Source organism: Anser anser (genome assembly GCF_964211835.1).
Source record: "Anser anser genome assembly, chromosome: 5".
NCBI classification, from domain to species: Eukaryota; Metazoa; Chordata; class Aves; order Anseriformes; family Anatidae; genus Anser; species Anser anser.
In genome coordinates, this window is record NC_139725.1 from 55,654,068 (window position 1) to 55,670,499 (window position 16,432).

The 16,432-nt window shown below is 36.8% G+C and overlaps 1 protein-coding gene across 4 annotated transcripts in view; it reads left to right on the forward strand.

The window, feature by feature from the left end:
* The window catches only part of TECPR2 (tectonin beta-propeller repeat containing 2), a 46,140-nt gene that overhangs the window by 3,763 nt on the left and 25,945 nt on the right, over positions 1-16,432 (forward strand). For all 4 annotated transcript variants that reach the window (XM_083840170.1, XM_083840167.1, XM_083840169.1 and 1 more), the window contains 11 exons: positions 1,157-1,441; positions 1,578-1,706; positions 2,100-2,231; positions 3,211-3,368; positions 4,502-4,814; positions 5,293-5,425; positions 6,781-7,245; positions 7,913-8,907; positions 10,377-10,560; positions 12,417-12,590; positions 14,803-14,983. In XM_083840170.1, coding sequence (XP_083696296.1) covers positions 1,208-1,441; positions 1,578-1,706; positions 2,100-2,231; positions 3,211-3,368; positions 4,502-4,814; positions 5,293-5,425; positions 6,781-7,245; positions 7,913-8,907; positions 10,377-10,560; positions 12,417-12,590; positions 14,803-14,983 — 3,098 coding nt within the window. In that variant the 5' untranslated portion in view covers positions 1,157-1,207. The remainder of the gene's footprint in view (positions 1-1,156; positions 1,442-1,577; positions 1,707-2,099; positions 2,232-3,210; positions 3,369-4,501; positions 4,815-5,292; positions 5,426-6,780; positions 7,246-7,912; positions 8,908-10,376; positions 10,561-12,416; positions 12,591-14,802; positions 14,984-16,432) is intronic.

Consider the following 16,432-nt stretch of genomic DNA (forward strand, 5'->3'; position numbering starts at 1 on the left):
TTCCAGAAATCCAAGTTCTTGCCTTGGAAAACTGCATCTATTTTGTGGGGATTCTAAACCGTTCCGTTAATCGGGTTTGCTCACAGCAAAATAAAATTAAGAAGTGGAGATTTCCTTTCTTTCCCATTTTCTGAAATCATCCACGAAGAGAACAGGTACTGCTACAAAATGGACTTGTCAAGGCTGTCACCCTGTGATAAGAAAATCTGCTGTTTTTAATTTTCTAAACTATTTAAAGTCAGCTTTTTCTGAAGATGCCCATATTGTATTACTGTGATGACATCCGACTATGTTTGTTCATGAAGAGTGTGTATAGAATTTTTATTTATTGCATTCTTAGAAAGATACCAAAATTTTCCCATATATATGCGTGCAGTGACACTCGTCAGCATGAAGTTATTCACTTACCCATAAAGGGAAACACAGGCATATGGTAGTTTTTTTTTTATGTTTCTTTTACTGTTCACCCCTTATCTTTTTAAATTCCATTGCTATGTGGATGCCTTCATGTACTGGCCAGACTGGGAGTTCTTTCATGTTTGTGTTGCCCTTTCCTTCCCACGCTATTTTTATTTGTTGGTCGTTATTTGATTATATAGTAGATACAGACCTAACTGAATTATTTCTCGGTCATGTTTTTCTTGAGGCTGGGGGGCAAAGAGGTTATGGAGTCGAGCATAAATACCAGCTTGACACTTAGATCTTATCGTGCTTCCATACACAGTGAGCATCCCACGCTCTCAGCACTGGGAAGATTGAGGCTAGAGTCTTCAGATGGGTGAGGAAACAGACTGTGCGGATTGTTCAGTGTCAGGCAGAGCCCATACGGTTTTTCACTGCCCAAATATGTTCAAATACATAATTTCTTCTCAACTTCAATGAGGTCGTAGATGCAAGAAAAAAGGCTTATCCCAAATTCAGTGGTTATCATATATCCTTAGACGAGGACTGAACTGAAAAAACAAGTTTATTCTAAACAACAAGGCTCTTCTTAAACTCTACCAGGGGATGTAAGTTGTTCTGACTTGCTTTTTTTTCTTTATACAAAACAAAAGCAGACAATTTCTGCATTCCTACTTGCTAAACAATGACTTTGTTAACCATTCTTCCTTTCTCCAAAGACATTAATGTGCTATCTTGTGGTTTTGTCTTTCAGATTTCCATATGTTGTGAAGTACATGCATTTATTTCTGCCTTAAAATTACTGATGCCAATGCTTGCTATGGCATCTGTGACTTCACCGGTTATATTTAAGGAGTTTTGTCCCTTATATTATCTACTCAATGCCATTCCAACAAAGGTCCAAAAAGGCTTTCGCTCTATTGTGGTATACCTCACAGCGCTTGATACCAATGGAGACTACATTGCAGTGGGGAGCAGCATTGGGATGCTTTATCTCTACTGCAGACATTTAAACCAGATGAAAAAATATAATTTTGAGGTAAATGTGAACTTGTAACTTTGTCTCTTCTAATAAGGCTTTTGTCTGTGCTGAGTTGCTCAGAATTGGGTGACTTTGCGACCGTTTTTTGTCTCTTGATAACTTTGCAAGCTTTCTGTATGTTTTGTTCCAACAGGGGAAATGTGAATCTATTACTTTTGTAAAGCTCTTGAGTTGTTTTGATGATCTAGTTGCTGTTGGTACAGCCTCCGGTCGGGTTGCAGTTTTTCAGCTTGTGTCATCATTGCCTGGGAGAAACAAACAGGTAAAGCTTTGTATTTGTCTACACTTCTGTGAGATTTAGTATGGTGAATCCTAGTAGAGTATTATGGGGGTTCTTTGTGATAGTGAAAATGAGAGAATTTTGCCTGATGAAGTGTCTGCAAATATGTTTCAGGATTCGTATGTTAAGCTTATAAACGCAATAATCTTAAAACATTTTTATCATTACAAAAGATATTTAACTCTTCTGAGGAATTCCTCATTTGTAATAACTGGTTGAGCTACTTGGTGGTGGGTGTTTCTGTTTTTTGAACAGAAATTAGAATGACCAGCATTTTTTACTTGATCTCTTATTTATCAGTCCAAGTCACTGAATAGGCTTTGTGTCTGTTTTTCCTTCCTTTCATTCTTGTGTTGCTTTGGTATTGTTTTACAGCTTCGGAGATTTGATGTTGCTGGGATCCACAAAAGTAGCATTACAGCTTTAGCTTGGAGTCCCAATGGAATGAAATTATTTTCTGGAGATGACAAAGGGAAGATTGTCTACTCTGCCCTAGACCTAGACCAGGTAAATATTTATTTTAGACATCTTAATTCCAATTTACAGATTTCTGAAAAAAAAAATACTTTTGTGTTTAAATATTTAGCAATTAGTTGTTTGCTATCATGTAGTTAATTGGATTTTTTTACTGGGGTGCATGTACCCAGAGCTAGGTGTATGTATACCCAGTAGGTTGACCGTTGGAAATCCTTCACATCAGCTTTAAAAAAAAAAAAAAGTGATTCTTCCAATTTTATTAAATTTATTTCTGAAATAACTATACACATTTTTCTTCAGATTTCAGCCAGTATTTTCTCCTTGTTAATTTGGAGAGGGTACACTCACATGATGCAGGGTTGCTGATTTGCTGACTCACTGCAGTTGAAGTACTTTTTTCTAAATTGTTCATCATCTCAGTGTAGAATGTAGAATGGAAATATGATTGAGTTCTACTGGGTGGCTCTAGCATGTTACCAGTAAGTGGAATTTTTCTAATGGCTGGTGAATTAATTCAGACCTGGGACATCAACAAAACAAGTAGGAATTTGTTTTTATGTGAGTGAGAAGAGGCTAAACAACAGTCATCCTGATTTATCTGATTGTTGGATGGTGCATGGCTGATTTGACAGAAGGCTTTAATGTCACCGCATGTAACAACTGTCTCAGCATCCTATGGCCTGGTAGTGGAAAAGAAGGAAGAAATATGCAGTGTAGGGTTTCTGTTAAGTTCAAGTGAGATATGTTAGCTAAATTCCCAGAGAAATTGAATTTCATAGTGTGCAACTGCTGGCCTGCACAATCTGACTCCCCCTTGAATGCATAAAGGAATTTCACATTCAGTAAGTGAACTTCACAGAACAGTAGTTGTTCTGATCAGCTTTTTCATAGCTTCCTTGTGTGTTTGTTTTCGCCTTCTTGGGCATATTTGTTTCTTTAAAGTGTTACTTTAAAGTGTCATATATTTTTAGAAAGGTTCACTCTTGTTAATTTCATGTATCTTTTAAAGGGTATCTGCAACTCTAGCCTTGTGTTGGAAGAGCCATCTTCGATCGTCCAGTTGGATTACAACCAGAAAGTGCTGCTTGTCTCGACTTTACAACGAACTGTACTTTTCTACACAGAAGAGAAATCTGTCAAGCAAGTTGGAACACAGCCCAGAAAAAAGTAACCCTCATAAAATCTTGATGCAGGCACATCAGTTAATTCTAGCTTTTCAGAGTGGATTACAGAAAGGGTGATCTAAGCAGTGAAATTAATACAACGCAGCAGTCCACTCATAAAAAGTGCAGTTACAGTAGCTATGTATGCTCAAACATGAAATGACAATTCTACTTACTTAAAAAGTATATAGTTGCAAATATGTTACAATCTTACTTTCAGGGTACTCTTATGCAAAAATATTTACGTTTTTTTTCTGTTTGTTTAAACTGGAAGCACTGCTAAACTTCATCTGCGGTCCATTACTGTTTACTGTGACTTGGTGTGAGCGAGCACTGTAAGCCAGTCCTTCTCATGGGTGATGTATTACCTAATGCAGTCAGCGTCTTAATTATTTTTAAACACCGAAGTGAATTGAAAGAGAAGGTGTATAGTAAGCACTTAAAGTTGACTTGAAGGCTAGGAACTTCTTGTATGACCCTCTGGCATCTTTTATTGTGTAATTGCTCTGGGATATGCAGGAAGAGAGCACTCTGTCTTAGAACAGCATGACTGACTATGTCTGGAAGCGTTGGAAACTGACTCTTGAAAGAAGGTTTATAATGTAAGTTTCAGGCATGTGAACAGTAAAGGAACACCAAGGACCACCCTTTCTTATATACGAGGGTTTTTCTTGGGTGATAGTAACAGTGCTTTTATGCACAAGGGATGAAGATTTTAACAGTTGAGATTGAGATCTGCTCCTTGCAAATAGAGGTTATCAATTTCTTAATATTATTTAGTAGTTTTCTGCTTGTTTTTATCAGTTCTCAGAGAAGAATAACTGCATGGTAGAATCTTACTAGGATGGACAAAGTTGTGGTTATAGCTGTGAGCCGTGTTAGGAGGAGGCATTTAACTTGCCTAATAGGTGTGATGTCTGACATCTGAAGCTGAGGGAAGACTTGTTATCTGGAAGTAGTGTTCTTGGTGTTCTGAAACCAAATCTGTATTTCAGATGTTTGACTGGATACTTTAATTGAAGCACAAAATTTTTAATTTTGACAACCTGTAGTTTTAAATTTGTGACATTAGTTTTAAAATCTGTTTCTAAGTTGTGTATATAGCTTTTTTAATATGTTCCTGTTTTTGCATTTTAGCAGTGGCAAATTTGGAGCATGTTTTATACCTGGCCTATGTAAACAGACTGATTTGACGCTATTTGCTGCCAGACCTGGACTTCGCCTCTGGAAGTCTGATGTTCATGGAACTGTTCAGGCCACATTCATATTGAAAGATGTATTTGCTGGAGGAATAAACACTTTTGAATTGTATCCACGTTTGGAAACATTCAGCAGAGGAAGTTATAGCTCCCCAGAAAAACAACTTGGGCTTGTTTCATGCTTTTTCCGAGAAGGATGGGTGCTGACCTGGAATGAATACAGCATCTATTTATTAGACACTGTGAACCAGGTAGGCACTTGTGGGTGCATATTCTGTTTCTTACCTGTTTTTCTTCGTTCTGTGTTGTGAGACTTTGGGTTACCCATTACACTTCTGTGATATAAACTCATATTTAAACCTAAAACAGAAGACTTTCTTTTTTTCTTTTTAAAAAAGTAAGTACTAAAAAATTAGTACGGTGGTTCTTTTCTGCCACCAAATTTTAAATTGTTTAAGTAATTGATTACTGCTAGTTCAGACAGAGGAAATGAATAGGCCAATGACATTTCACAGAATGGAAATTAGTATAAAAATTGAGCTAGCTACATCAGGACTGAGAGGTACTTGCCTGTTTTACTATTTTTTTTCTTTTTGATAGCATCCTTGTTCTGTAACTATGTCAATTAAATTCCAGTGAATAATTTACAATTGTTAAGAGCCTAATCTTGTCCAACCAGCGGATTAACCTGATGCCATTTCTCTCTTTGTTGATTTTTTTTTTTTATAGGCTTTGATTGGTGGCTTGGAAGGATATGGTGATATTGTGTCTGTGTCCTGCACGAACAATGAGATTTTTCTCTTAAAGGGAGATAGAGACATAATAAGAATTTCAAGTAGACCAGAAGGACTGTCATCAATAGGTTTGTACAGATTAGCAAACTTTAGTATGTGCCTCATGGAATGTGGTGTCTATCATAACTTTGTGGGGTCTGTTTGTTTGGCCTTTAATACTGAAAAAAGCCCACGTTCTAGGTTACTGCAAAAACCTGCCATCTTCTGTGGAATTACTTATCTGTTTCTGCAAATTATATTTAGAGCTGTCATTTTTACCTGGTCATCTGAGATTTTGTTCTGGCTGCAACAAGAATGGGGACATTAAGAAATTATAGTTCCGTTTTTTGAGAGTTGATCGACATTATCCTAGCCAGGCATCTCTAATCTGTGCATTTTAGGCCATATCCCAAGCAATGTTACTGAAACAATCTGCATTCATGATCATAGTTATCTATTTATTGTCAGTCTTAGTTGTTTGGGTTGGAGGTACCTGCGTATGTTGATTTTTGGGTATCTATGATACATTTCAGTTATGTTGATAGCTGCGTGTGTATGATGTCACCTGTCATCACTCATATTCCAGAGGAAATCTCAGCCTTCCCAGCAATGAATAAGAAGGAACTGGCAAAACACCGAAAGAACATTCACTAAATCTCCAAAAATAATTTGAGGACTTATTTTCTTTGTTGCCATCTGAGTTCAGCATCTGTGTCGCTAGAACTCTGTAAAAGGGATTAGTAATGCTTCCTTAATGATGATGCTGACTGCTTTCTCCTCATACAATATTGTAAACACCATTACCCAGCATATTACAGTCACAAAAGGACTATTTATGCACTTTAAAAACTCCATCTTAGTTCTGCATTAACAAAATACCAGCAAAAAAGCTATGAAGTTTCACTGAATGCTAGAGGACTTAAACTGTTTTATCTTTGCACTTAGGAAAAGCTTTTGTCATTCAAATAGTTCTTTACTCACAAACTTTTAGGAAGCGTTTACTATTTTATTAACTTCCAAGTATAGTTTGAAAGGAGTCTTCTTGAAATGTGTTTTCTTCTAATTACCACAGTGGCTTATCTGGTCTTTTGTGTGTGTGCACTCGTGCAAGATACTGAATGTTTGAAGACATTGAGCACACGCAAGGTGGTACTTCAGTATGTAACACTGCTGGGTCTTTCCAACTAAAGACCTGTACCGTTCTCTGTACATAAATGTGAAGGCAGAATTTTACTATTAGAGGCTTGATACCGGCTTTGGGGAATTGATTTTTCTAAAATGATTTTATTTAGATTTACTTGCATGAAATTGTATATATATTTGAAATGTGCATTTAGAGTATTTTCCATAGGATAAAGTTTCTTTTCTCTGAACGCTCTCCAAGAACTATGCTGTTACTCACTTGACACCTTAGTATTTATACTTCTATTTTTCTTTTGGTCAGTTTCAGATGTGAATTCAAAAGTGCTGAATCCTTTAACAGATACGAGTTCTAATTTGCTGACCCCGTTATCAGTAGTTGCATCTGTATCATCTAGCCCTTCAGCGGAAACAGATAAAAAAAAGGTTACTTCCCCTTCAGGTACTGGTGATAAAAATGACTCATATTCTTTAGTGAAAGATAATCTGGAAACTCCAACGCTATTGGAAAAAAGCTTTGATAGAGTGGGAGACTTGAGCAATGAAACAAGAAAAAGGGGCTGCTCTGTAGCAAGCGAGTCAAGAAGCAGGAGCAGCTCAGTAAACTCTGTGGACAGTGGCTCTAGTTTTATGATATGTGCAGACTCAGAAGCTCAGAGGGAGTGTCATCTTTCCTCACAACGGTTCAGCACTATCAGCTCTGAAGATTTTGATCAAGAACTCATTGTAAAGCCCATTAAAGTGAAAAAGAAAAAGAAGAAGAGACAAGGTAAGTCTTGCAGAACTTTGCCCACCATTGGTTGTTTATTAGAACGTGTCACATATGATAATTTCAGACTGTGTGTGTTTGATGTGCTTTGTTTATATTGTCACATGGAATCCAAAACTCTTGTTATTGGAGTGATGGAGTGATTGTGGTGGTTATGTGAAGTGATTTGGACTGACTGTGGTGGGCCTTTTATGTTTAAGATGAAGGCCTGTTTCGAAAGCAATGAATTGATTATATATTTCTTTTTAGATTATTTCTTTTATTCCTTTAAACTTACTTTGTGTAAATATGCTTCATGTTCTAAATAAACTATGTGTTAATGGTAATACACAGTGTGCTCTGCTTACAGTTTTATGTTGGAATTGTGTAATATCTATTCATCCTAGTTAAAGTATTTGGCAGTGTCTTTCTTAGACATGTTTTTTAGTTTATTAAAATAGTGTGTGTGTACTTAGTTATTCTAATTTTATCTTTTTGGTGTTATACTATTAAAATGTTTTGCTGTTAAGACTTGTTTGGTTTTATGTGCATCACTTAGTGTCGAAGTGAAAAAAATCAGTTTGTCAAAATGTAGATTTAACTCTATTCTTATCCCAATGATAAAAATATTTAATGGCTCTTACTAATATGATCCCTCCCCCCTCCTTTTTGTTTTTAATGAGAGCAGAAAGTGGGACCAAAAGAAACCATGGCTCTCTGGAAGGTATGCCAAGTTACGAGCGTCAGCTTTCTGGTGACAGTCCACATTCATTGACTGCAGATTCATTTTCCATGACATCTAGCCTAATGAGTGGCAGCATTGATCATTTGAGTACTGGGTCTCCAGATCAGGAAAGCATGTTCAGTGTGGAGTCCCATACAATCTTGCAAGAAGATAATGGCTCAGAAACCTTCAGTGTCCTACAGTCTCCTGAATCTGCAACTGAGCTAATTCACGAAGAAAATGGAGATACAGTTAATGTCCAGAAACTTCCAAACAGTGACAGTGGCATGGGTACATCAACGGTTATAGATACGTTGACATCTGTCTCCCCTCTAATTGTCACAGAAGACTTGACAAACAGTGTTGATACTGAAAATAATCATAGTGTGCTTTCTGCAAGCAATGAATGCTGTCTTGGAAAGCTGAGCCAAGAAGATCAGGATTTTAGTGCATTGTGTAAAATCGATGAAAATTTAGATAAGATGAATCTGCAGGATACTGAAAAGCCTTTTGAAGAGCCAGACCTTACAGACCCAATGGTTTTGGAATCTAACAGTGTACTCGGTATTCAGACATCACTGCCACCAAAGGAGAGTGATGAAACTGGTAGCGAAGACCAACAGCAGCATTCTCTAATACACAGTGCTCTGTCAGATCCTTCTGTTCTCCACTTTGACATCTCTAAAGATACTGATTCAGAGAACACTTTACTTTCTGGATGGAATTTTGAAAGTGCAATCAAAGCTAAATCTAGCACTAGCACTGCTGAATGGGTAACAAACACTCATGAAAGTAAGACAGAGAAATCTGCCTCAAGTGATGAAGAGGAGGATATTTATGGACACGGATTGCCGTATTCGTCCTCGGAGACTAGCATGCCCGAAGTTGGTGCTGAGCCTGGTTCCCAGGATGTGTCCAGGATAAGCCTAGATGAAACGGTGCTGTTAAAATCTGATCAGGTATGTGTTTCCAATTTAGTTGAAATATTTAAAACCTCAGCATTTTAAAAGAAACTTGTGTAACTACTATCCTTTACTTCCTTAGGGAAGCAATTTTCTTCTCACTTAACAAGTAAAACATAAAGCAAAAGCAGCAATATGTGTTTTAACTCTTACGAAACGTGATATATCAGACTTCAGAATGGTTGGTGTGTCCTTACAAGGTGAAGAAGCTGTATTGGTTGTAAGGCCTATTCAGCATGAACATTATTATGATTTCAAATTTGACAAAAATGTTGTCATAAACCCATTCATTAGAGAGTGAAAAGTAAAAACCAAGTCGTGCTCAAAGGCTGTTCCTTGTTTGGGTCTCCAGTAGCCCAAACCCTATAAGATAATGCTTCTGACTTCCACAAATTTCTCCAGGAATTAATGCTGGTTGTCTCACATGGAGGGTCTCTGGTTAAGGTTAGTTTTACCTGTAAGTACTCAGAATGAGGATTAGTATTCCTTTGTGTCCTAGACAAGTAGTGCTATTTTAAATGTTGGTGTTTTTCCCTTTACTGTTACCCTTCTTTCCTTTGTTTTTATTTTGTAGTGTAAAAGTTGCCGGAAATAGGAATTTTTATATAGTATTTATTTTCTATAGTCCAAGATTAACTATAGAATCTGCAAAACTGACAGAAAACACTGGGAGTTTTAGCAGAGGTCTTGAGAAGGAAATAGAGTTGTTTTATTTTTTTTTCTTTGTTTTAAATCTTTTACAGTCATGTGTTGAGATCAACAAATATTTGTTGAGAAAGGTTGGGCTGCAGCTATTACTAAATAGGATGCTATCAACTCAAGACTCCAGGTGTAGAAGACTTTCAGTTTTGAGTTGTCATATTCTGAGATTCTGGAATGTTTAGAAAAGCTCTACAGGTGCCTTCATTATAGGTCATGTATACACTGCTTGGGTACGCCTAATGCGAGCTATCAAAATTCAAGATAGCAGTTTGTAAACCAGATTTCCGTAATATTTAGGTCCTGTACCATACAAACAAAATCGTGTTAGTTATTTAGCTGTCTCCAAAACAGTTATCTTGTTCCCTTTGCTAATCACTTCATAGACAATAATTTCCTGGACTAAAGAGAGATTGTACATTTTTATGCATTTCTTTTTGCATCTGCCACTCTCTTTAAATACACGTTCTTTAATTATTAAGAGAAGATTTTTCACTTTCTGGAGGTAGGTGACAGCGTAGTTTTCTCGTTTTGCTAAAACTTTTGTTCTAACAGTAATAGTTTGCAATACATAATATCTTAGAGAACACTGACAAATGTAGTTTTATTTTACCCAAGGCATTTATTTGTTGATCAAGAATATAAGAGCTTTAAGTTTAGCTTTTTTTTTTTTAAATCAAGAATTATGGCAGCTGCTTATGCTTACGTAGCCATTGTTTTGTGCAATTTGAAGACACCTGTCACTGTTCTGACTCTACAGTTTTTAGTTTGCAGAGAGCTGGATGGGATACTCTGGCCCTGGCTATGGCATCCTGAGCCTGGCTGTCTCGGAAAAGTATATTTGGTGCCTGGACTACAGAGGCAGCCTGTATTGCAGTGCTCTCCCATCTGCTGGACTGCGGTGGCAGAAGTTTGAAGATGGTGTCCAGCAGGTGGCAGTTTCCCCCTCAGGTTGGTAGGCTTCTATTTCACTGTAACCTCATAAATATAAAACTTTCATAGACTTGGACATTCTCTTTGCTTTTCTATTTTTGATGAGGTGCAGGAAAAAAAAGTCATACCATGTGACTGCATCTTCAGTACATCTGGGTATCATGTTATTTTCAGTGGCTGTCTTCTAACAAGTTCACATTGCACTTTGTGAAGTTGTCAATGTGCAGCTAACTGATTGAGGTGAACCACAGGAGCAGTTCAGTGATAGGTGAAGATGAATCAAGAAGTCGTCATCTTGGTTTTTGATACAGAACTACTTACGATTCCCAAACTTATTTATTTTTATTTTTTGGCAAATATAGAATTCTTTTTGCTTTTGCCTTTTTTTCTGTTTTCTTGAGTTTTAAAAAACAAACAAACAAAATACCTTGGTTCGTTTGTTTATGAGTTTATTCTGGGTTGTGTGTTGTTTTTGTTTGGAGTGAGGATTATGTTGGATAAATAGGTTTGGGAGATGAACTTGCTTCACTTTTTGTCCATTCAGATTGCTTCAGGACTGGTGTGAAAATAGAAGTTTCTAAACTTAATTTCTGGCTCTGCCTCTACTTTTCTTTCACTGTCAATTCTTAAAAACGCATTAATCTTCGCTTCTCTCTGTGTAGGGGGAGATTTTCTGTCTGGTTTAAGAAGAAGGGTTTTACTTGACCTGTAGCTGAGCTTTGTGATGGACAAAAATATAAGAGTAGTTGTATTAGGTCAGATGAGAGGTTCATCCACTCAGTATCTTGTCTTTAACAGTGGTCAAAAGCAGATGCCTGCATGAAAGTGAGCTAACGCGTCTGACACTTGCCCGCAGGAATTTCAGACTGCAATCGTTGGTGGCTCAATGTTTTCTCTGTATTTATTTTCCCCTTAGTTCCAGGAATTTACCCAATTTTTCCTTGAGCCCATGTAGATTGCTAGAATTCACAGTTTTGAAATTGGGTATGTTTACACAAGAGCATATTAACCACAAAGGTCAAAAGGAAATGAAATGCTACTTTGAGGAATTATTCAAAGGCAGTTAATATGACGGTATGTTTCTCTGATATGAACCAGCGCGGCTGCTAATCAGCAGTTAAATTTGGAATTCCATATGGTTTTCTTTTTCTGAGCTATCTTTGCTAATCGGAGTCAGGGGAAAAAGTTCTGAAGGCGGAGTAGTGTTTGAGTTGTGTTTGCTTGTGACATGCTGAGCAGTGAACAGGTGATAGGAACGCCCAGTGGTGTGTGGAACAGCGTACCTGTTCAGCTGGTTGTCATTCATAACTGGTCCACCAAAGTTAGCATTTAGAATATTAATATTAATAGTATTTGTAAAAGGTGAAAGTACTGCAACATCCTCTCTTCCTTTATGTACTCTTTAAAAAAATCATTAAGTATGATGTTTATGAAAGGATTTGTCACAGGTATTGTGAATGAGTAGGTGTACTGAGGATAACCCAAACTAATATGGAGGCAAGCCGTGGACTTAAGTCTCTTAACAGTGGGCTCATTTCACCCTTACGTGTACTTGTTGTGTTAGTTTTCAATGTGTAACTAGGGAGAAGTGATTTATTTGCATTTAAACACTTAAAAATCACACATACTCTGAATGGTAAATGCATTTCAGAAATTCCTACAGAAGTTGGCCAGTTCTGTTCTTGCCTTTTAAAAAAAAAAAAAAGTAAGAGTTTTTAGACCGTGCATTTTTGTTTAATGGTACTGGTTTACCTTATTTTCCCCTCACATTCGTATAGGTGTAGGTAGGACAAGACAGCTGTCTCTGTTATAGTAATTGCTTAGAGGTAGTATGTTCTTTCCTAATTTCTTATTAATTTTCTTAATTAATACAGGGGCACTTCTCTGGAAGATTGAACAGAAGACTAACAAAGCATTTGCTTGTGGAAAAGTAACTATAAAAGGAAAACGCCACTGGTATGAGGCTTTACCCCAGGCTGTATTTGTAGCCTTAAGTGATGACACTGCCTGGATCATCAGAACAAATGGAGATTTGTATTTGCAAACAGGTACTTAAATTGCAACCTCTTTCAGTTTTTGCAGGCTAAAATATTAGCATTTAAGTCTTTTGAGTGATCACAATTGGTTTTAAAATTTTATCTGAAGCCAAAACATAGAAAAACACTTTTATATTGAGAAATGTTTGGAAACAGAGATTTTATATTAAATTGGGATGCTGAAGAAGCCAGTTCATGGTCACTTAACAACAACAAAAAAATGGTGTACATTCAGTATAGAGTATTTATGACATGGGAAGAACATGGGATGGATGCAGATGAATGTAAAAAGGATTGCAGAAAATATTGAACTAATATCCTTGCAGTGAAAATGGCACGGTGTGCCAAGACGACTGAACCTCGAGTGGGTTTTTGCTTGAAAGATTTTAATGGAGTTTTAAGAAGGAACTGGAAAGGAGATGGGGTAGTAAGTGGCTGTTCAGAAGAAATTCAGGTATAGGAAGCAGTGTAAAAGAAAGCAAAAGCAATTTGTTTTGAAAAGAATAGATTTGTTGGAGGTAAAATTTACCACTTGACAATGAAAGGAAGGTAATATATGGAAGACAAAAATGGATTCTGAAGTATAGGCAAGTGATATGTATTTTATTTGACAGAGAGAAAGCAAAGCCAACGGAGGAATGGAACAGGCTAGGGATCAGCAGTCTCTACAGCTGCTTTGTCACTGGATATGAATGAGGCAAGGACCAGAGAAAGGGATATTACAGTGGCAACTTTGAAGTGATGGCCTTAGCTTTATCTGCTTCAGTAAATAGAAGAGGATGCATATGAAAGTGTTAATGTGGAGAGTGTTGGCTAGAAGCAAGCAGCTAGAGAGAAGCCTATTTCTAGGATGTAGCTCCAGTTTATGGAGCTAAGGGAGAAGAGTACCAAAAACCCTTGGGCATGCAGACTTTGCATAGAGAGCTGAGTTGATAAGGAGAAATTACAAATAACGTGATGAAGAAATTACTGTACAAGTAGGAGGAAGATAGGGATAAGGGATAACAGCAAAAAAACCAAAACATTCAAACAGGAAAATATTTCAGAGTGGCTATAAAAATTCTTATATATCTTCCATTTATTTTGATACTCTAATTTCTCTTGTAGAGTTACTTGCTCTAGTGTCACATAAAAATTATTCATGATGAAGAAAGCTGTTTGAGTAGATAGCATTGTTTCAAAAACGTTTTGCTCTTAAATTATTTTATTTGAATAAGTTTAGTATTTACAGAGAAATCAAGGCCACATGTATATTGCCAACAAGCATGGCTAGTGGTGATAGAGAGTGAACTTGATGCCAGTCACATAGGGCTCCGTGGAAGTTTGAATCAATATTTTTTTCTTTCCTGTGATAGATTGGATTGATGGCATCAGCTTGCATTCTGCTGTTCTTAGGCGTCTAAATTTGTCGTTGATGCCAAAAATAAATTCTCAGTATGTTTTGTTAATGTGAGGCAACCAGTGGTGGTTGTTTCTTCAGGATCTCTTCATTCCCTAGACCACCACCCTATCTAACGAGTGTTCTCGAAGGTTTGAAACTGAGCAGTCGTCTTGTTGTCAGTCTAGAATATCATGCAGATGAGTTTGTTCAGACTTGCTTAGAAGCATGAGAAGATTGAACAAAAGCTCTGCCTCCTAAGGTGTTTCACATACAAGCGTGTAAATCAATCTTCAGTGTATCTGTGAAGGAGACACCTGTTCCTCCAGATCAAGTATATAAACATACGTAACCTACCAGAACCTCCCACCTCCTTGCAGTGCTCCATGCTGCTCCATGCTGTGGCATGCTCTTTTGTAATCACTCTACTGCCTCTATTCAGATCAGGTTCTCTCTCCCTGGCATGTTCTGGGCAAAGATTCTTGCATTATTGTCTTTAATGCTTCTGTTAAGTCTAATACGTGCTTTATAAATGGAGATCCCCAATATTGTCACTAGAGGGAGAAAAGGAACAGAAATGACAGCACAGAACTTGTGGGCTCTGCAAGATGTTGAAGGATAATGCAGTGTTTTATTTCTTAGTATATAAATTCAACTGTATTAGAGGAAATGATTAATAGTTCATGGAAAGAACAGTCTATTAAGAAAATAGTGAGAAGTGTTAGCATGTCAGAGAGATCTCTCCGCCTCCTTTTTTTTCTTTTTTGTTGGGTAGCTCTTTCTCTTTTCCTTTAGTTGCAAAAAGCCAACATTTTTTTTTAAAATCCTCCTTTTTCTGATTTCTAGGCCTGAGTGTGGATCGTCCTTGTGCCAGAGCAGTAAAGGTTGATTGCCCTTATCCACTGTCGCAGGTTACCTCCAGAAATAACGTTGTATGGGCATTGAGTGAGCAACGGGCCCTGCTATACCGGGAGGGAGTACGCAGCTTTTGTCCTGAAGGAGAGCAGTGGAAGAGCGATATTGTCAGGTAATGACACTGTAGCAGAACAACATCATAACTGGAATGCCATGCACTGTTTTCAGTGCTGGAACTCCTTGATATTTGAGGATTTTTTACTTGAACTTCTTCTGGAGTGTGTGTGTGTGTATATATGTGCGTGTATATATTACATATAATTTCCTTTAGTCTTTGTCCAGACATACCCAGAGTAACTGGTGTTTTTCTGTCTGACGAATGACTGCTACGTAGTGAAAGAAATTGCTGTGAACAGAAGTGATAATGCAGTTAAAAGCAAGTTTAAGAAAGTGAGAACAGTGCTTAAAAGACCTTTAATAATGTATATTAATATTACTGTTCTGATTAAATACTAGTTCTTTAATCTCTGCTGTAATGGCTTTAAAGGGCTCTCCACATATTTGAGTGATTTTTTTCCTGAGACTAAATCCCAGCATTTTCTTGGTCATTTGCACACAGCTGAAATATTTTTATACTTCCCAGTCACAGATTTTTATAGATATTCTGGGTATTTGCTATTTAGCTTTGTAGTTGGTCCTGTTCTTGTAGTAGTTAGTTTGTGATAAAGTTAAAAGCAACAAGTGTTTACTGCTGGCTTCGAGAATCTGGAATATATAGTCTCTTGTGACATCAGCCCGAAGTGAGTATAGGAAGAAATTCCAGTCATACAGAACTGCAGTCATATGATTTTTATTTTCTACTGAATATCCTGTTGTGAAGTTCCAACTTGTATTACCTCCCAATCTGGTATTTGGCTCTTGAAAAGACTCGGGAAATGTGCAGCGTATTGTTCAAATCTGAAATTTGCATGTCATTTAGTCAGTTTGTTTAATGAAAATATTTGTTTGACCTACACCTTAGGTATGCTTAATGTTCTTGGGCTTTGTACTAAAGTTGTAGAAAGCAATCCATATTTGGTTTTAAGTTCTCAAAAAAAGTTCTCTGAAAGAAATAGCATTGTTGCCTACTTCTTAAATGCCTGATAAGATCATCTGATCCTGTTGGCTTTCTGAGCTTAAAAATTATTTACTTATACAGGAAGCATATAGTCAGACTCAACATTCATCTTTGCCATGTAGCTAGGTTCAGTTTTCTATTTATGGTGCCTGAGCTGCTAATACTGTTCTCAGAATAGGGCAAGAAAATTGAAGGAAATGTACTTATGAAACTGATTTACCAAAATCTTATGCTATTTGTTTCTTATTTACTGAACAAATTAGTTTTTATTTAGTTTTATTATTATGTTTCATAGTTTCTAATCTTGAATGATCTTTGAAGGCCATTTTTTTTTTGCGTGGTTTTTACTTATGCAAGCTAATAAGATTTAAATTACTAATAACTGTGAAAATTTGAAATCAAGTGTTTTTTTGAGCTTGAACAGTTTGAACTGCTGTTGGCATTGTGACAACTTCCTTAAAATGACATAAACTTAAATTTGAAGTTAGGCTTTTTAATTTTTTG